The sequence below is a fragment of the Haliaeetus albicilla genome, chromosome W (assembly GCF_947461875.1).
Source record: "Haliaeetus albicilla chromosome W, bHalAlb1.1, whole genome shotgun sequence".
Lineage (NCBI taxonomy): Eukaryota > Metazoa > Chordata > Aves > Accipitriformes > Accipitridae > Haliaeetus > Haliaeetus albicilla.
Genome location: NC_091515.1, coordinates 5,242,939 through 5,261,565, shown reverse-complemented (window position 1 = coordinate 5,261,565; position 18,627 = coordinate 5,242,939). Strand labels below are relative to the sequence as shown.

General features: G+C 40.8%; 1 protein-coding gene across 4 annotated transcripts in view; it reads left to right on the top strand.

The window, feature by feature from the left end:
- SETBP1 (SET binding protein 1) overlaps positions 1-12,577 on the top strand; it is a 264,409-nt gene extending 251,832 nt beyond the window's left edge. For all 4 annotated transcript variants that reach the window (XM_069774935.1, XM_069774934.1, XM_069774933.1 and 1 more), the window contains 2 exons: positions 1,247-1,414; positions 7,007-12,577. In XM_069774935.1, the coding sequence (XP_069631036.1) occupies positions 1,247-1,414; positions 7,007-7,563 (725 nt within the window). In that variant the 3' untranslated portion in view covers positions 7,564-12,577. The remainder of the gene's footprint in view (positions 1-1,246; positions 1,415-7,006) is intronic.
- Positions 12,578-18,627: the final 6,050 nt, after the last annotated feature.

Genomic DNA, 18,627 nt, shown 5'->3' with positions numbered 1-18,627 from the left:
AGACAGTCCAACAAAAGGCCACAAAGATGATTAAGGGTCTGGAGCATCTCTCCTATGAGGAAAGTCTGGGAGAGCTGAAAGAAGGAATTTATGGAGGATTGCCTTCGAAAAATGAATGGCTGTCCTGGCTATGTTGAAGCCCAGCATCACAGAGTCTGCGAGAGATTTTCATAAGTTGGCAAAGACACAACACAAAGTCCTCACCCTAGCAGACTTTTGCTTCAGTCTCATGAGAGCAGGGCTACTGGATTTTTACAAAGCAGCAACTGCTAGGAGTTTTCTAAAATGGGCAAAAAAAAAATCCAAGTCTTATTATAAAAAGTGACTGAGGCATTTTAGCTGCCTTTCCACTTGGTAAATTCATAATCTTACAGATATATATGCAATATGTGTACACACACATGAACTCATACAAATATTACATATAAATGGGTGGATACACATTCAGGTGTATTAGGTAGAGATCTAATACATAAAATTTCAATCCCAGCAGTTTAAATTTGACACATTTACAAGCAAACAAAATGGGTTCAAATCATAAGAGAGTTTGAGAAACATTTTTAAGTAGGAATCTACGAGCCCTGGGTGCATAACTTTTATTTTCTGGAATATTTGATTTCTTTGTTATATTTCTACCACTCATTTATTCTGCATTGTAATCCTTAGGTAGAAAAATGTATGACAAAGTGCTTTTTTAAGCGCTCATCTGTTTGATGAGTTGTAAGGGAAATTTTCATTAGGAAGGGAATTCCTAAAAAAAAGTGTAATGTGCTTTAAATAGGGAATTGCATATTGAGGCTGTGTCTGTTGCCTGCTCCATACTCACATGAAACACCCACTGAGTCTGGTCATTATAGAAGAGAAGCACATAAGTATGTGTGGAGAATAAACTACCCAGGGAATGACAAATAGACAATCCCACTAAATAGAGATATGAAGCATGTCTGTCTTTATACATGTATCAGGGTGTGTGTTTGCTTGGAGAAGAAAAAGTAGTAATGTGGAATTATTATGTTGTTTTACCACTGTTTATAGAGATCAGTGATGATACAACCTTAAGCAAAATTATCAAAAACAAATAACAATGATGATCCTTGCTAGTATCAAGACTGTATTACAGGAACATACACAGGGAAATATGGAATTGTATCGGGGTAGCAGGGACAGCAACTGACTACTCTTTTTCAGATATTCCCCAGACATGTTACTTTATCAATGTTCATCTAAATGTTGTTTCCTTCCCCAGGAATTGCAGGTCCCCACTTAAAAGCAGACCAGACTTCACTTCATGGTAAAATGGAAAGTTCTGCCTGTAACATGATGACCCGAAGGAAACCAGCAGCTGTTGACAGTGTTGCAATGCCGACTCCAGTATTATCTCTCCTACCTTCATCAGCAGCAACATCTGAAGCAGGTAATGTTGTTTCCCTCCATCCCCTCTATTTCTTCCCCATCTTCTTCCTTCTGGCACTGCACTGAACAATATGTGCTAGTACTGCTCTTCCTGATTGCAGAAGTAGCTGCAAATGTGCATATCTAATGTGATAATCAGGCTGTAATTTTTCTAACACATTCTTATCATGATCATATCTTGGCATATCAAATCTATTTTATTCACATACCACTACTTGTGCAATAATGAGGACACAAGTAGCACCAGCCCGTATGGTCTAGCGGGGGACTCTGAAGCAAGACTCTTGGGTTCCTTTCTCAGCCCCGTTGTTCATTTATTTGAATGTTCCCATCCCTGTAGCATGAACATGCCGAATACACAGTGAATAGCTAAGGAGCAGTTGAGATTTCTTTCTGCATACTTCATTGATTTTAGCATAATATTCTGTCTTGCAAATGTGAAATTGTCTGGGGCAATGAACAGTGATTTAAAATATATCAGAATAAATAAGCCAGAATAACATGTTTTTCAATCAACTTATATTTTGTGCTTCTATTTTGAATCCGATCAGAAAGGTAATAACTTTATACAGTCAGAAATTGAGCCAAGTCATTCAGGCATCATCATGCCTTTTCTTGGGCATGGATAGAGAAGTTAATCTTGCATTGTGTCTTAATTTCCAGTGAATGGGGAACCCACAGTACATTACCCTACATGCAGCCGTTAGGAGTTTCACAGTCTTGTCAAACCTTTGATTCCACATTCACAAAAAATGCATTCGTATTACTGAGTTATGGAATGATTACACATTTAATTATTCAATTGAAAGTGCTGTTTCAGTGCACTCCTTTTGATTTTCCTCTCATTTCCTGAATAAATAGTGAAAACAAGGGTCCATGCTGTAAAGTAGCCCCTGTAAAGATGAATTTTTATATTAAAAAATCAGGATTCTCTGTTTAGTCTTTAATACTTTCCGATATATAAACTGAGGACAGATTTTTAATGCAGCGGAGAATGAAAGCACACAAATATTTTATGATCAGTTTCAAGATGAAAGTGTATGCTTGACTGCATAGTTCATTCTTTCCATTTTCAGAAGTCTAATTAAATTGTTGGTTTATCTGTAGCCCAGATGTTGAAATAATTTAGTTGAAAACTGAAAGAAACTGTGTTAATGGGAAAACAGGACAGTGCTATGGGTTTCCTGTAATTAATAGGGAGCTCTTTGAAAATTCCTCCATTCAAACCAAGTCGACAAACTGAGCCCAGCTGTTGATCAAACAGTCTGTGCCATGTTCTTGCAAGTGGCCTCGGGCAACTCTGAAGGGATGGAGAATGACAGGCAGTAAGAAGGATTTTAGAGCTGCAGACATAACAAAGCCATTCAGGATAAAGTTAAGGGACCGATGGAGAACTTCCAAGGAGTCTCATCTACCTGGGCTCACCTCCTTGTTCAGTACTTCTGTGCTGGAGTGGGTCCTCCAGCCTGCTCTAAGCTACCCTTGGAAATGTATATTTTTGGTAGAGATTTCTCTCTTTGCCTCAGAAGCTATTTCCAGCATCATACCAATCCTACATGACTTCCCAGCATGGCCTGCGGCCATTTCAATTTGTCTTTGTGAGACAGAGCCTCACTGCATCTGTGTACCCTGGGGAGGGGAGAAACACTGGGCCTCTATGTGCCTTGTTTTAAATGTGCAAAGCTGTGTTTTAAGACTAATGTTGGTTCTTGCTTGTTTGGGGCAGCTAGGTGAGTTTGTTTGGAGAGTGGGAAAAGGATGAAGGAAAAGTACAAGCGCCTGTGCTGTGTCAAGTATTTCTAGTTTCTCTTCACTTTGGGCTAGATTTTGCCAAATAGCTTCAGGCTTTCACGGAGGTGGCAAGTGGCCATACAGCCTGCGGAGGTGTAAGGACATAACTGTGCCCAGGCAAAAAAGCGTCCCCCCATGCATCCCCAGCACCCAGAGGTTGCCACCACATTGTATCATCTCTGTAGGAGCATATTCCCTTTTTCCTATGCCTGCGTGCAGACATAGTGTTACTATCCCCCACCTCCTCTTCAACCCCTTCTAGACGAATTCCACCAGATAGAGTAAGACGAAGGTCTTCCTCCCAGTGCAAGATTTCCATGTGCAAACAGCAAAGTATGTGCAGGAAGAGAACAACAAAGCCTAAAACCAATGCAGACCAACTTGGGTCCAGGGTTGGGCAGGGTCTGTCTGGATAAACTGGAAAAGATTAGTACTTAGCTTTGGTTTTCAGCAGAGCAGTATATCACATGGCAATATAGGAAAATATTTTATATCAAAGATTGCTCACCAAGAGCTTCCAGATGAGTTGATAACACCTAATGGCTCTCACTTTAATAGTGGTTTATTTTGGCAGATCTGCCTGATATTTTGTCATATGCACACCTCATCAAATCTTCCCCCTGCAGACCCATCAGACTCTTTTCCGCATAGTCTCCCTACACCAAATGTAGAATCAGATGTCCCTGACTCTTAATAGTCAAAATAATATTGGGTTTCCTAATATCTCCTTTAAAAAGCCTGACTTGAAAGCATATTACTTATTCAGTACATGCATTCTGACTATTGGCAGACTATGTAACACAATTAAAATACTTTCTGGAGCTTGCAAGTTCAGAGGCTTGCTAGGAAGAAAAGAAAAAGCGTTATTAGTAGCTTCTAACAAGCTTCCTGAGAAAGTCATAAACACCCCAAAGCATTTATACAAGAAAAATTAGTGCAGTAAGCCAGCATACAACAGCGCAGAAGTTTTTTTTTCTAAGTGAGAAAATGAGTTTCAGTCTAAAAGGAAACGGACTGTCAACTTACAAAGTTTTAGGAGGGCAAAAAAATATCTAAATGACGTGATGGAAGACACCAAGGGTGGTGTACAGCTTATCGATTTACATGTAAGTGTAGGTATCTACCCACAATTGTCTGCATATCAGTTAATTATGGAGAACTAGGCAGTTTGGCAGAAAGCAGATGCCTACCTTTGCTCCACTCAGGCACTGTCTACTCACCGTCAGGCTCCACTTAGGACACTCAGCCTGGGTGACCTGGATCTCTTGGGTGCTTAAGAAACAGGATTTGGTTTCGGTAGGATGGACAGGAGACCTGCCCCTTCCTTACCCAGTATCAGGGTGTCAGAAGATGTCCATGGTCACCTTCAATTGCATTGAGTTCCTATTTTAGAAATGGAGGTCATCCTCTACCAACTATACAGACCAGATCTCCATTGACTGCAATGGGGTGGTAATACTAAGCTGCAGAAACAACCGACTACAGACAAATCTCAGTAAAGACATAAAATCTTTGCAGATACTTGGCTAATGCTTCATTTCAAATTTGTTTCCTGTCCTTTGGCTTACTTTCTTTCCAATGAAAGTTAAGAGCAATGCCAAATCTCCTGATTTCACCATGAACCTTGCAATTTTTCCTGTATTTCTGCTAAATTTCCCATCTTCAAGTTTTCCATCATCAACTGAAAAATTTCAGCTTTACTTTCTGGAAAAAAAATTGCATCTTCTATATGGGAATTTTCAATATGGGATTTTAAAAAAAAAAGTCTTGAAAATGTGCCCTGACGATAGCAATAAAAGGCAAAATGTGGACACCAAATACGAAGTGTGCCAAGTGTTTGATTTCTTAAATCTTTTGACCTGAAGCTACTCTCAGGACCTGGGAGGGACTCAGAGTCAAATGCTTAGGGCTGGAAATTTTGGGACTATATATGTCAATCACCAGAGAGGCCAGATGAGAATAATCATTTTGTGTGACAGGGATTTAACCTTTTTTTGATCAGATGGCTGAGAAATAGCTCACTGCCACTTGTCCTTAGGGCTCTTGCATCCACACGTTTTAGGGGTGACCTACTTGAGAGGAATTTTGTGCAACTAATTAGCTTCTCCTGAGCAACTTGGCTATTTCATTTTCTTTTTCTTTGGTACCAAAATGACTGCATTCCTGTTTTCTTTTGTCCTCTGTGAATCACAAACTACAAGTGGGTTTTATTTTTCTTTTTGGTGTGGGGAGTGGGTTACATATGGAAAATGTATTTTGTTTTGTAATTAATGAAAACCAGACTTTGGGACGTTGGCCATCCAGGTCTTTATTTATAAGAGAGCATATGTCTGTGTTTTGTTTATGACTCACTCCTACTTCTTGCATTGTAACTTGGGTTTGTTTACGCAAGCTCTTTGCTGAATCCAAGCAACATGGTGGTATAAGAGCCAATAATTTATGTTCTCCAAGAGGGGAGGCCAGTGAGTGAGGTTTGTATGCTGAATCTGTCATAGCCCATAGCGAGCAAGAGGACATTCTACCACTTGATGGCTCCTGGTTATCTACAGAAAATGCTACAATAGCAACTTTATTTAAACTGCTGCTAGAAGATTAGCCTGTTAGCCATGAAGGGAGTGATAACCCCCAAATGAACCTTTCTCGAAATCTTGGCTGCTCTGGAAACTTCAAGGATTTCAAACCCAAATGACTGCTTGACAGTCAGGTGTAAATTAAGTTTGCAAGTAGATGTGGTCTGAGGTTAATTTAGCGGGATGTTTTATTCTTTACTGAAAAGAAATTCTGTACTCCATCATTTCTTTTCCAGCAGCGCAGAACGGATATGTCAGGAGTGAAAGGGAGCACCAGTTATTGCAATAGCAGAATTAATACATTCTGTTTCTCCCGCAAAGGGGTAGTTACTTTTAATCTGTGTGCAAATCCTGAACTCTGAGCAGATGCCATGGTCAGTAAAGGACAATGAGACAATTTAAGAAAAACTAGCAAGGTCTCGTGTCCTAAGCAAAGGACCAGGAGCCAAGAAATGCTGGGTACTCTTTCCAGCTCTGACAATGACTCACAACGTGACCTTGGCAAGAGACTTAACTACTTTGGACTTCATTCAGACCTAAAGTAAGTGATCTGAACCAGGAGTAACCTTACTTCGGGGGCCATTAAAGTCAATTATATGACTGAGTAGTTTCAGCTAGTATCTGCGGAGATGATAGTAAAGAAACCCAGGCAGGGGTAATGGGTTTGCCACAGGTGAAGTGAATCACACAGCTTGTCTGTGCCCACTGGTTTCAGTAACAAACACTTTTCATACTACCTGGCAAGAATTACAGGGCGGGATGAAGACATCGGCAGTATATGTTTGGGGTATAGAAAGTTTGATACTTACAGTGGCCCAACATGACAGCTATGCTAAGCAGCCCTTCCTTTCCTCCCACTAGAAGCTGAGAAATGAGAATGAAGCAAACCCACGGTAAAACATTGCTGTAGAAAAGCTTTGCTCCTTTAGAAGAGAGGATAGAAGGAGAGAAATCTCTGAAGACTGCTTAATAGTCAAAGTTGTGTTTTCATCTAGGACAGTAAAAAAGGAGGTAACAGCAATTCTTCTGGGACTGTAATAAATAATCTTTTAACTTTTTTTTTAGTTGCTTTTCTATGCAGAGTCCTTTCTCACAGCCATCACTTCTTCAGTAGTCATATTGAGCCTACTGGGCTTGCGAATATCTAGTGTTCGTGACGCTGAAAGCTGGCAAAGGAGAGTTTCCATTCACTGTTGCTTGACCTACCCCGTTCTCTCCTTGTCTCCCAACAGCCAGCCCACCACTGAAAAAAAGGTTCAAGCGCCGTGAAATTGAAGCAATCCAGTGCGAGGTGCGCAAGATGTGCAACTATACCAAGATCCTGTCCACAAAGAAGAACCTGGATCACGTGAACAAGATCCTGAAAGCCAAGCGGCTGCAGAGACAATCAAAGACAGGCAATAACTTCGTCAAGAAGCGGAGGGGGCGTCCTCGGAAGCAACCCCTTTCCTTCGACGAAGACTCCAGAGACCAAATGCCCGTTCTGGAAAAATGCATTGACCTTCCCAGCAAAAGAGGTCAGAGACCGACACTCAACCCTTTGATATTGGAGCAAGCAGCCACTCAAGATACAATCATGGCCACCATCGAGGCTGTTATACACATGGCTCGAGAGACGCCACCCCCGCCGCCTCCTCTCCCTCCTCCCCCCCCTCCACCCCCTCTCCCTCCACCCCGGACCCCCCGGGTCGGAAAAAGGAAAAGCAAGTCCCCACAGGAGGAAGAGGAGGACGTGAAAGTGAAGAGGCACCGGAAAGGTAGAGGGAGCGAAAGCGAAGGCCTTCCCTAAGGCCAGCGCACCTCATCGGACGTCGGGTGCCAGTAGTGGGGCACACCGGGACTGAGGGACTGGAGGCGCGTGGTCCGCTTCGCCCCCGCGGCAGCACCAGACTCACTCGTCCCTTCGGCGGCCGGAACCTGTCATGTAGAGCTGTGCCAGCCGGGGTTCACATCTTCCTCTTCATCGCTTTGGCCCCAGCCCCCCCCCAGGAAAGAGGGGGAGAGGGTGCGGGAAAGGTTGGGGGGGGAGGTAAGGGGGGCGGGGTGTGTGTGTCAAAATTGGGGAGAGCGTCTACTTTGCAGAGTTTCCAAAACTAATCAGCATCTCAGCATTGCTGTTCTCATACCGTACCCGGAGGCGGGAGGTCGTCCTCGCAGAGAGCTGAACATTGTCACTAGGGCTGCATGCTCGACTCCAATTCTGTTTGGCGGGCCAGGTGAAACTAAGAGTAACAATACCATAGTAGAAATCACTGTAAAAAAGAAAAAAAAGAAACAAAAAAAAACCCAACAAAAAAATAGTGTAATTTTCTCAACTGTGATCTTGGTTATAATCTGTTTGAATTTTTTTTTTTTTTTCCAGTTTTATATACCTACCAGGCTTTGGGGCAGCATAACCCAAAATGCCTGACTCCTGCTAGAACTATATATTTCTTTCTCATTTACTTGCCTAGTTACAACTAGCTGCAATATAGGCAATAGAAAAGTAGAGCCTTACACGCGTGCACACTCATTCCGAGTGCTATCCCAAGGAACACCGGAATATCACAGAATTTAAAATAAGGTGTACATGGATATTCAGTTATGATAGCACGTTTCTATGAAGCAACTTGGCATTTTCAATGGCATGTGAAAAAGGGGTCATCCGTCAACCAAGTTGTTTTGATGCTCGGTACATGTGAGTAGAGAACAGCAAGACACTTCTGGGGAATAGAGTTATAATAAACATGGACAAAATCACCAAAAAAAGAATATAAAAAAGATAAATGAAAAAAAATAGGACAGAAAAAATAGAGTAAAAAGACAGGGCCCAAACCTACCAGTTCTTACCACCTGCAATTCCCAGTGAAATTGATGGGAAACCCAGGATCTGAATACTTTGCATTGGGTAGCAATGCCTTGATATGTTCTTTTAAAGAAAATAGATAAAGTAGATTGTTTTAAAAAAATAGAGAAAAAAACCCTATGGAAAATAGGTTCTTTCTTGGCAATTATTTCTTAAAAAAGAAAAGGAATAAGTGTTCTTATCTGAAAATAAAAATAAAAATGTTCAAAGGGTATCACCACTGCAATTGTATTAATGCCACTTTGGACATGTTCTCCAAGTTGTGGTTGCCTTAATAAACTAAAAAAAAATTTTTTTTTGTACATAATGTAATTATAAAGCTCTCAGTCTGCATGGATGCAAACTGTGTGTGACAAATCGTCTCTTTAAATGGTCAGTTCAAATTGTACATTTCTCATTCGAGTTGTACGTTAGCCATTGATTTAACTTGGGTAAAATACCCAAGCTCCATTTCCACAGCCCAATTAAAATGTTTAACTAAAACAAAGACTGAACGTGAAACTCTTCCATTGCAGTAACAATGCTTTTAAAAAAAGAAGTCAGTTGTTGAAATTTGAAATAGGTACTTTCAACTTTATTTCATTTCTTTTTAAAGTCCTTCAGTATACTCAACACCTGGCATGGCAAGATGGATATTAAAATGGGAGGGGGGAGGGAAAATTCCAGCAAGGGAGAGGGGATTGGAATTATTTAATGATTCACAAGCCAACTGCTTTTCCCTTTTTTGAGAAATCTTTGAACTGGCTTATTGCCAAGGAAACTTCAAATAGCACGACACTAAAAACAAACAAACAAACAAACAACAAACCTAACAAAAAGTCCCCACAAAAAAAATATTGTGTTTCTATTCTGTTATTTATTTACAAAAATCATATCAAGACTATGGTGTTAAAGGGACACTATAAACATACAGCTCATTATTTTTAGAGACTGATTTTTCTTCTGTGATAGCACCTTAGCTTATTAAAACTGAATGCATTTGGGGTTTGGATTGGGTTGGGGGGCTGGGAGAGGGGATTTTTTTTATTTTATTTTTAAAGGCTGGAACAAATCTTGAGATCCTATCTCCTTAAAACTGATAAGAGGGATCGCAGAATTTTGTTTCCAATTTGTTTTGCGTCATTCATCATACTCATCTGTGCTTTTTGTTTTCCAATTAATGCAGCTTAGAAATAAACTGGCCGGTTGCTCATTCTGTTACAACCAATTTTGCCTTTCAGTTCTCTTGAATTAGCTCAGTGTTATTGACTGAAGTTGTAGGCCTGCAGAAAAAAAAAAATGCTTAAGCCTCCTCGAGCTCCTCCCTTCTTCCTTAAAAAGCATTGGACTGAGGTTTAGTGGATTCAGAAATCTTTTTTTTCTCTCTCTCCTTTGGGCCTGAAAGTAGGTGACAGTGTTGCTTAAAAAGCAAGAAAAACTGTAAGTTTGGTATTCCAGGGAGCCTCTAAGCTGAAACTAAGCCAGACAACAACTTATCCTTAGTTTTATCTTCAGTGATCTCTTCGTTAGCACTGAAGGACATTTCACTGGGTAGTGAGTGGAGCAAAGGTCTGAAAGGACCAAATTCTGTCAACTGAACACCCATCGTGTCTTCAAGAAGTGTCAGACCTTACGGAGTGCCCATAAGGGCTGGATTTGGGCTGGACCTTTCTGGATGCACTGGGCTGCAACCACCCCAGGGAAAAATCACTGAATGGCTGCTGCCTCCCATGCCTCTGAGCTTTGGGAAAAAAAAATACTCTTCTCCTTCCAAAAAGTGCTACCCAAAACGCTGCTAGAGGCAGAGCGCTTAAGAAAAGCATCCACTCTGAGAGTACGACCCCATATACCCTCACTGAGCAAAAAAATTAAGAGGTCCTTTGGGCCTAGAGAAACTAAGGGTAGCATTCAAGACTTGGTAGCTGCAAGCTGTCAGCATAGGATGGGCTCTATCCAGACACCCAAGGTTTGGGTTTTTGTTGCAAGACAGTGCTGGTAGAGCAGGTAGCCTTGGCTGTTTGTCCAAACAACAGCCCGGTGCAGCCGGTCCTGGCTGGCAGGAAGATGAGCTTGTTAATTTGTATGAAAGCAGGCTGAAAATACTGTTAGATGGCACTCAGAATTTGTGTTCTGCATGTTGCATAGTCTATAAATATGATAAGCAAGTTGCTGACAGAATAATATTATAAGGCGATGTACTACATGCAGATCATAAAGGATTTAGTTTTAGGGCTTAAGGCTAAAATCCCACTCCTGCAGTTTATTACCCAACAATATTCTAGTAATGAGCTTTTTGATTTTTTTTTTTTCCCCTACCACTAGGAAGATTTACTGAGGAACTCTCTAAATTCTCTCCACACATTTCCAAGAACTGTATAAAACTGGGGTGAAAGCCCTTTTGCTTATTAAGACCAAAAAGACCTTTCAAACACCTCCGCTGTGTCACAGATTAACACACATCTTAGCATGCTTCAATAAAAAACACAAAACAAAATCACATGGCTGTGAGCCATATGAAATGAGGCCATGGGTTTGCATCCTCTCCGTGGGTCTTATATTCCTCAACCCAGCGTAAAACCAGGAATGGGGAAAAGCGTGCGGGGAGAGAGGAATAAAAAACAACCACTTGTGTCTCCAAGAGCTTCATACTGCCAGTTTCTTGAGCCCTTCAATATTAAATTTTCTGTGAAGCACCTTGCATGTTTTTGGGTAACTGTCAAAAAAAAAAAAAAAAGAAAAAAAAAAGAAAAAAAAGTGATAATAGTCATCAGCTACTAGGGTATCCTACAGCATGGCCCATGACTCTCCACTTGACAGCAATGCTTTGGACCATTCGTGTAGAATATTCTGTTTGTGTTGTTACATTTTTTGGGTAGCGTCTGGTACAATGAGGTGCTGGTTCGTCACTGGGGCTTCTGAGCACTACAGCAATACGACGAATAAACAGGAATCGCTGTTCCATACACAAGGATTTCCCCAACTCTTATTTTCACAGGCCCTGATTCAGGACTGCACTTAAGCACATTTAAGTAGCATCCTGAAGAGTAAAAAGAACACCAAAAAAAAGACAGGAAAAGAAAAAAAAAAAAAAACAAAATAAAACAAGATGGTTTTCTGAATTGAGAAAACAAACATCATGCCCTTGCAATGCCTCTTCCTTCCATATCATCCAAAAACTGGGGTGCAGCAGTTCTGAGATAATTAGAAGCACATTTCAACAAAGGACACATATTTGAGATCTCCTTAAGATGCCTGCCTAGGTTGTATAAAACACTACGTAGAAAAAAAAAGAAAAAGAAAAAAAAATGTAAAAACATGAAAAGAGCTGCCAATTGGACAACATGGGGAAGCAGTTCAATCCCATGTTGGTTTGTTTTACTTTTCTTTTTCTTTATTTTTTTAAGCTATTTCTTAAATAATAAATGCACATGAAGTGTTAAATATGTATATACTGTATTTCAAAAAAAATTAAAAAAAATCAAACGAATGGGGCACAAGATTGTTCTATAAGTCGTGCTGGCTAATTTTTAGTTTGTATTCATAAGTGGTTTTTAAAAGCCTTTTTTAAAGTGTAATTTGCATGTTCTACTTTGATTGTATGTAAACATATTTTAGAGCAAAAAAATGTATTTGTATTTTATTGAATATAGAGGCAAGAAAAAAAACTTGTACATTGTTTGAAATGTTCTTTTTGTAACAGTTTTTATTCATGAAGCATTTTTGTACATTTAAAAATGGATATGGACTTGATGTTCTTTGAGGCTTAGATACATCTGGCATGCTTTAATGTCATGCTCCTTCATGATCTTAGATGTTGGTTTTTAAACATTTTTTTCTAAAACAAAGCTCAGTCTTTTCGCTACCAAATCAGGTTAGCACAGTATAGAGCACTTAACTAAAAAAAAAAAAGAAAAAAAAAAGTTAATCCTATTCATATGTTATTCATTGTGTGAAATTAAAGGAATTCAATTCAGTCTAACATGAGTTGTGAATTCTTTTGTCTTATTTTCCATCTGTTTCCCATCACTAAGGAGTTTAATAGCTTTTGGGATACTAATACCATGCATTCACAAGCCCTCTTTATGGTAATGGAGAAAAACATGCTTTGGTTCTGTTCTTTTTTCTTTATTTTTTTTTTTTTTATTTTTCCCAGAATATCCTTAAAAGTTAAAAATGGACTGTACCACGGGCCCCGTGGACAAAAGCGGGATTCACACTTTGAAGCTGTGCGTATCACCAAATGAACAGAAACATCTTTGGTCCTAATTGTGTCCCCAGGCACCAGGACAGTCGTACTCCCCACCCAGGTGGGATTTCTTCTCCCGAAGCAGATGGAGTGTCCCCCTCCGGGTCCCTGCGGAGAAGGGAGTCCCAGGGGCTGGGTTATGGACGAGGGGGTGATGGGAGCCAACCTCCTCCTCCCCGAGCATCAGAGATGAAGGGCTGTAGACCAAGGGGTATTTTCCATTCTGTCACCTCTCATGCTGTGCCTATGGGACCAGGAGTTGGTTGTAGCATGGTTTTAAAGTTTCTTTTCCAAGTCGCTGCTGAGAGTGGTCAGCTGCCATTATTGCAGTCAGCCTCAACAGCCACAAAGTCCTCTGCAGCAACATCAGATTTCATCTTTTTCCTCCTCCTCAGAGAGGAGCCACCACCTTCCCCAATGGCTCGGCAACCTGCGCGTGGAAATTAAATCTTGTTTCCTGGAGAAGGCAGCGATGCTCAGGCGGGAGAGATAACTTAGTGTCCTCTCATGTTCTTCCCTTCTGAAACTTTGCGGGATGGGTTGGCTTGGTGGCACCAACCCATCCAACCGCAAAGACGACCACTCTGACTGCCGTTTACACGGCTATTGCTTTATGTTACTGGAGTAGAGCTGCTCCAAAGGTCTCAAATGTGATGGGGCTTTTTTCTTTCTCCTCTTTCTCTCTTTAACATATGCACAGCCCCAGCTTTTGACAACAGTTTGCAAAAGCGCTGACATCTTTGCTCACTGTTTTTATCGGGCTCTGTGATGTGTAAGCCACTGGTCTCCAACTCTAACCACTTTTTTTTGTAAAAGGCCTGCGGTAAGACTCCCTTGGAAGCGTCTGTGAGCTGTCAAGTTTCATGCTTGCTGCTGCAGTATCTCAGGACTGATCTCCCCTCCCGCCAGCTCTTTTCTGAGATTTACCTCCCACTGCCACCCGGCACTGCTGTACTTTCGTGGTGTCACCTTGCAGGCATGATGGAGCAAGACTGGGAGAGCAGCCGTTGGGGATGTTGGGTTTCTGTCATCAGAAGGGCTGGGGGCATGGGGGACTCCGTCTGTGAGGTTTTCATGCTTTCTTGCCTCTGATCTCTTTTTTTCACCATGTACATCGTCAGAGCACCATGCTCCTCACCAGTCTCCTCCTGGGCGGGGAGGAGTCTTTGGTCAGCACCCTCATCTGCTTTCTCAGGGTAAAGTCAGGCTCTTGCTAGGATCTCTCTGTAACTGTTTCATCCCTGGTAACTATTCCAGCATTGTCTGCTCCGATGGATTAAACCACCTCTGAGAAAAGACCTTGGGAAGTCTTAGAAACAAAGTTTAGGAAATTCACAAGCTCTGGTAGGTTGTAACTTTTTTTAGGTGCTCTGTTTAATGAGATATTGTTCTCTTATCTCATTTTGTGTGAGTTCAGTGTTTTCCAAATTTACTTCAAAAACTTTCATTATTAATCTGTGCCCTGAAGTAATTGAAAATAATGAAAGCACCAAGTGTGTTGGAAACAACTGTCATCAGAAATAATGTTCTTTTCTGATTATCCTTCCTTTTATGTGAGCATCCTTTGCTCAGAGAAGTAGTGAAGCTCTGTTCAAACCTCCTTTGGTCATCCTCTTTGAACTTTAGAGGGAATTTCACACTCCACCCTCAAGGTATGGATAAGGAGATGAGTACTATCCCTTGGGACAAAGTATTATCTTAATTCACTTTTGATAGTGGAGGTTGTTCGTGTCCCCTCGGATAAGGAAGCTGACCGCGATGACCTTAACTCATCCTCAGCTGGCAGAGACAAGCCTCGACCTTGGCCTTGCTCTCCCTCATGGTACCATTTCCCACCAGACTCCAGAGCTATCTTGTATTTTGAATTTATTTTGTGTCAAGGAACGTTTGGTTGGTGGAGATGCCTGCAGCTTGTATGCAAGTTGTGTGAGCTCATGACAGCATTAATTGCTATTCTGTAACACCAAGCATGCACATAATAATTCTACTGTTACTAAGTAGAAAAATTTTCCCGGTGACTTTGAGGGGATCAATGATGGGACCCTACTCAAAGTCCTTCAGTACATGCCATCTGGCAAGTTCTAGAAAGCAAAGGGATGCATAGATGTCAGCCTAAAAAATATATGTTTGGCCTTTTATGGGCAATTAATGAACCACATCACTAGTGCACTAACATAGAGGTTTCAGAGCTAATGGAAAGTATAGAAATCACAGTGAAGTGTGGCATATCGAACAATCTATGCATTTTTTACTGTGAGCTGCAGGAATAACTGATGTGAAAGCACCACAGGAGTTGTAAGATGAGTTTAACAGAATGTTGGTGCAATCATAAGTAATTTCATTATGACAATTAACTTTTTCTATAACACAGAGCAGGACCCACTGGTTCACATTCTCAGCTTATGCAGATCAGCACTATCAGTTTCAAATGTGTTAAAGCAGTTTGCAGGAGCAAAAGATCTGTTTCCATTTCCCTTATGGAAACTATTCATCCCAAAGGGGCTTTGGAGTGCCACTAGTAATATAATGTAATACAAACTACTGCTGTTTGTTGTCTGTAAGAAGTGTCATATTGAGAATATGGACCTTTGTTAAAAATCAAATGTTTGGAAAACTGGTTCAGCAACAGCAGTAGCCAGGTCACCATGGTTTTATAAGAGCTGTGGTAGAAAGAAGAGGGTAAAAGAAGTGGAAAGTTCTTGGGAAAAAGATGAGACATAGTTTTCTATGTATCAGGAAAATATTTAAGTATCAATGTCTACTTCTTGGGACTCTGTTGCGCTTCAGAAAAAGTCTGAAAAAATTCTCCAGGTCCTAGGTATCATGGAGTACATCAGCCCTGCATAAATCAAGCATATAGGAAGCCCAGTATTTCTTCTGCAGTGCTTGAAACAGCTGTAGCTTGTATGGCATCTGTTTGCCTGGTGGGATTTATCCCCTTCTGGATCTCCCCCAGTCAGAGATGCAAAGCATGGAACGAGGCCCCTATCATCATTCTGTCCTTTGCCAGGTGACCTGCTCCAGAAGAGGGGAAAAAAACCACAGGTATAATTGTTTGATTGGCCTTGAACATCTTTGAAAAGGCATGACAAATTTCTTGCCTATCTCCATTCTACTCCCACAGATGCTCATATCTGGCAGTTCTTAAACTACCCCACAAATATTATTGGTAAATAACCCTCCAATTGAATCAATAGAAGTTTCGTCATTGACTCCAGGGGAATAAAATTCCCTGCTGCATCTCCCTGATTTAGCATGCCACAATACTATTTGTGGACTCAAATAGCTCTGAGTGTCTTCTACTTGCCTTGCCCGATATTCTGTTTATATACTCCAAGAACAAGTATATCAAGCAGAAAATTAGCTAAAAAGGGCAAACTGTGAAAGCCTCTGCAAGGTAAAGGCAAGGAAGAGAGCACGTGAGGAGCATCTGCGGGTGAGCATTTTCAGAGCATGGCAAGAACACAATTAGAAAAGGGATGAAAAGTGATCTCTGAAGGAAGTAAATGATGATGTGGCAGAGCTGCAATGAAGATAATGACAAAGGAGGGCACTGCTTAGTTTTCTAGAAGACAGCAAAAAATAAAAAAGCTTCCCCTTGAAGGGGAAGCGATGAGTTCAGAAATACAAAAGGACATTCATTGAAGGGAGGGAGAGGGAGAGGCTGGAGGATATGAAGATTTAGGTCATGGAGAGAGTATAAAAATGGATCTTGTGACAGAAGATAGAAGAGGCAGCCTGCTTGCTTACTGGGACTTTATTGCTGCTTTCTAAGCTGACACAGCACTCATCATTTATCCTCATTAAACAGCTACCATCAGGGCATAGTTAGTGACCATTAGTCCTCAATTCTCTCTCTTTAAACTGCAGATAAATAGATAGTTACTGCAAGAAATAAAACTTTCTTTGCTTGAATTACTAACACTTACAGTTTCCCAAAATCCTGGTCAAGGATCAGCAAATGACAACAAAGGTCTGACAATAAAGACAGCAGTTGCACAGAAGTCTGCTTGCAAAGATGGGACTTCAAGGAGATGTCCTCTCTCATATAAATGGACTTGGCTTAATTTATTTCAAAGATACTATAATAATGTTTAGGTGCTGTTGATCCCATAGCTTCTCATGGACAATTTATGCTGATTGAACATCTACCCCAAGTATCCAAGGGTCAAATACTTCTACACGATATGTGTCTCAGCAACTTACTTTTTCATGGGGGCGCAAGGCGCTTTGTGCCTCAGAACAAGCCATTGTGCAATTCCATTTGTTAGAGGACGCAACTGAAACACTGAGAACACGAGGCCCGTATTGTTCAAATTGTACAGTGCTCTTGGGTACTTCCATTTTGAAGTACCACACATAGCTCTGTGTTTTCTGAATATTTTAAGAAAAGACCATGGAGTTAGTTGAGGGGCCTATTAGAGACAAACTTTCCAAAATGTGGATCTTGGTGATTCTTGTAAAAGTGTGAATAAAATAAAAATGAAGCATCTGCCTTGAAGCCAGCTATTAGGTTTTTGCTTGGGATGCCGTGAGAAGGTTTTTTGTTTTCCTTTGTTTTCAAATGGTTGTTCAACAGAATGTTATCTCCAGAATGGCCAGGGTGACCCTGAGGGACCAGATCCTATCAGCCAAGAATGACTTTGCTTTTTCTTCCTGAAAAAAGTGGGGAGCAAGGAGGCATGGCCTCTCTGGGTCTGAATCGCTGTCATCTCAATTCAGAAAATCACATTAGCACACAGTTATGGAAATTTGGGATGTAATACAAATAAGAACTTGCATTTAAGCTTTGGTTTAGTCCCACTGACATCAATACGATTTAAACACTTTGAAATTAAGTAGATGATTAATTGCTGCTACAAGAACGAGCGTTTACCCGACTTCCAATTCCAAAACCTAGTCCCAGTTGGCCAAACTGAAGTTTAATTATTTTATTGAGTGGAAATAAGAATTGATCAACTCCTGGTTTAGACAATCTCACAAGGCGTTCCTAGCCCCAGGCCTCAGTTTACCATGAGTAGTGGTTGCATACATTGAAGGACTATTTGTTAACATTACCAAAAGGCTGTGAATTCCTTGCAGAAAAGGTGCAATTTGTACAAGAGAACATCCTTATCAAGACTTTCATGACAGGGCATTCTCTCCAAGTCAGCTTCTTTCTTTATTTCATTTAACCATGAAAAATGAGGCCATGGCATTTACACAGCAAAGTGAAAATGAATCTTTAAACCAGGGCAAGGGTTTCTTTGTCCTTCTTTACTGCAGCCGTATGTTTCTGTCCTTCCTTCATTACCTCAAAAAAATAACATGAAATCCTTTCTTTTTCAGCTTTCTATAAATAGTTTTCCAGCACGTCTGTTCACATTTGGAGGGTTTCTGAAGATACTAGCTATGTAGCTTTGGATGAGTCATTTATTTATATCTTCACTGATAAGGGTGTCCCAAAAATGATAGCTCTCTGGTCTGACTGCTTTGATATTCAGATCATAGACTGGGCAGAGATGTTGTGGGTGAATCACTGGAGGTGAAACATAAACGTTGTGCTCCATCTGCCTTGGATCCAAACATTGAAGGGGAAAAAAAAAGCATATGAAATCCTTGACATGGCAAGAGAATCCTGAATTCCTTCTTGCTAGGTTTCTAAGAAAGATGTGCATGTGTGGGATCTTTTGAGAGTTACTGCATGTATATAAATCCAATGGCGTTTTCCAGGCTTAGCCAACCTGTGTTTCTGCCTCTGTTCCAGGAAGTGGTAGCTTTGAAAGACCATATCAAACTAGTAC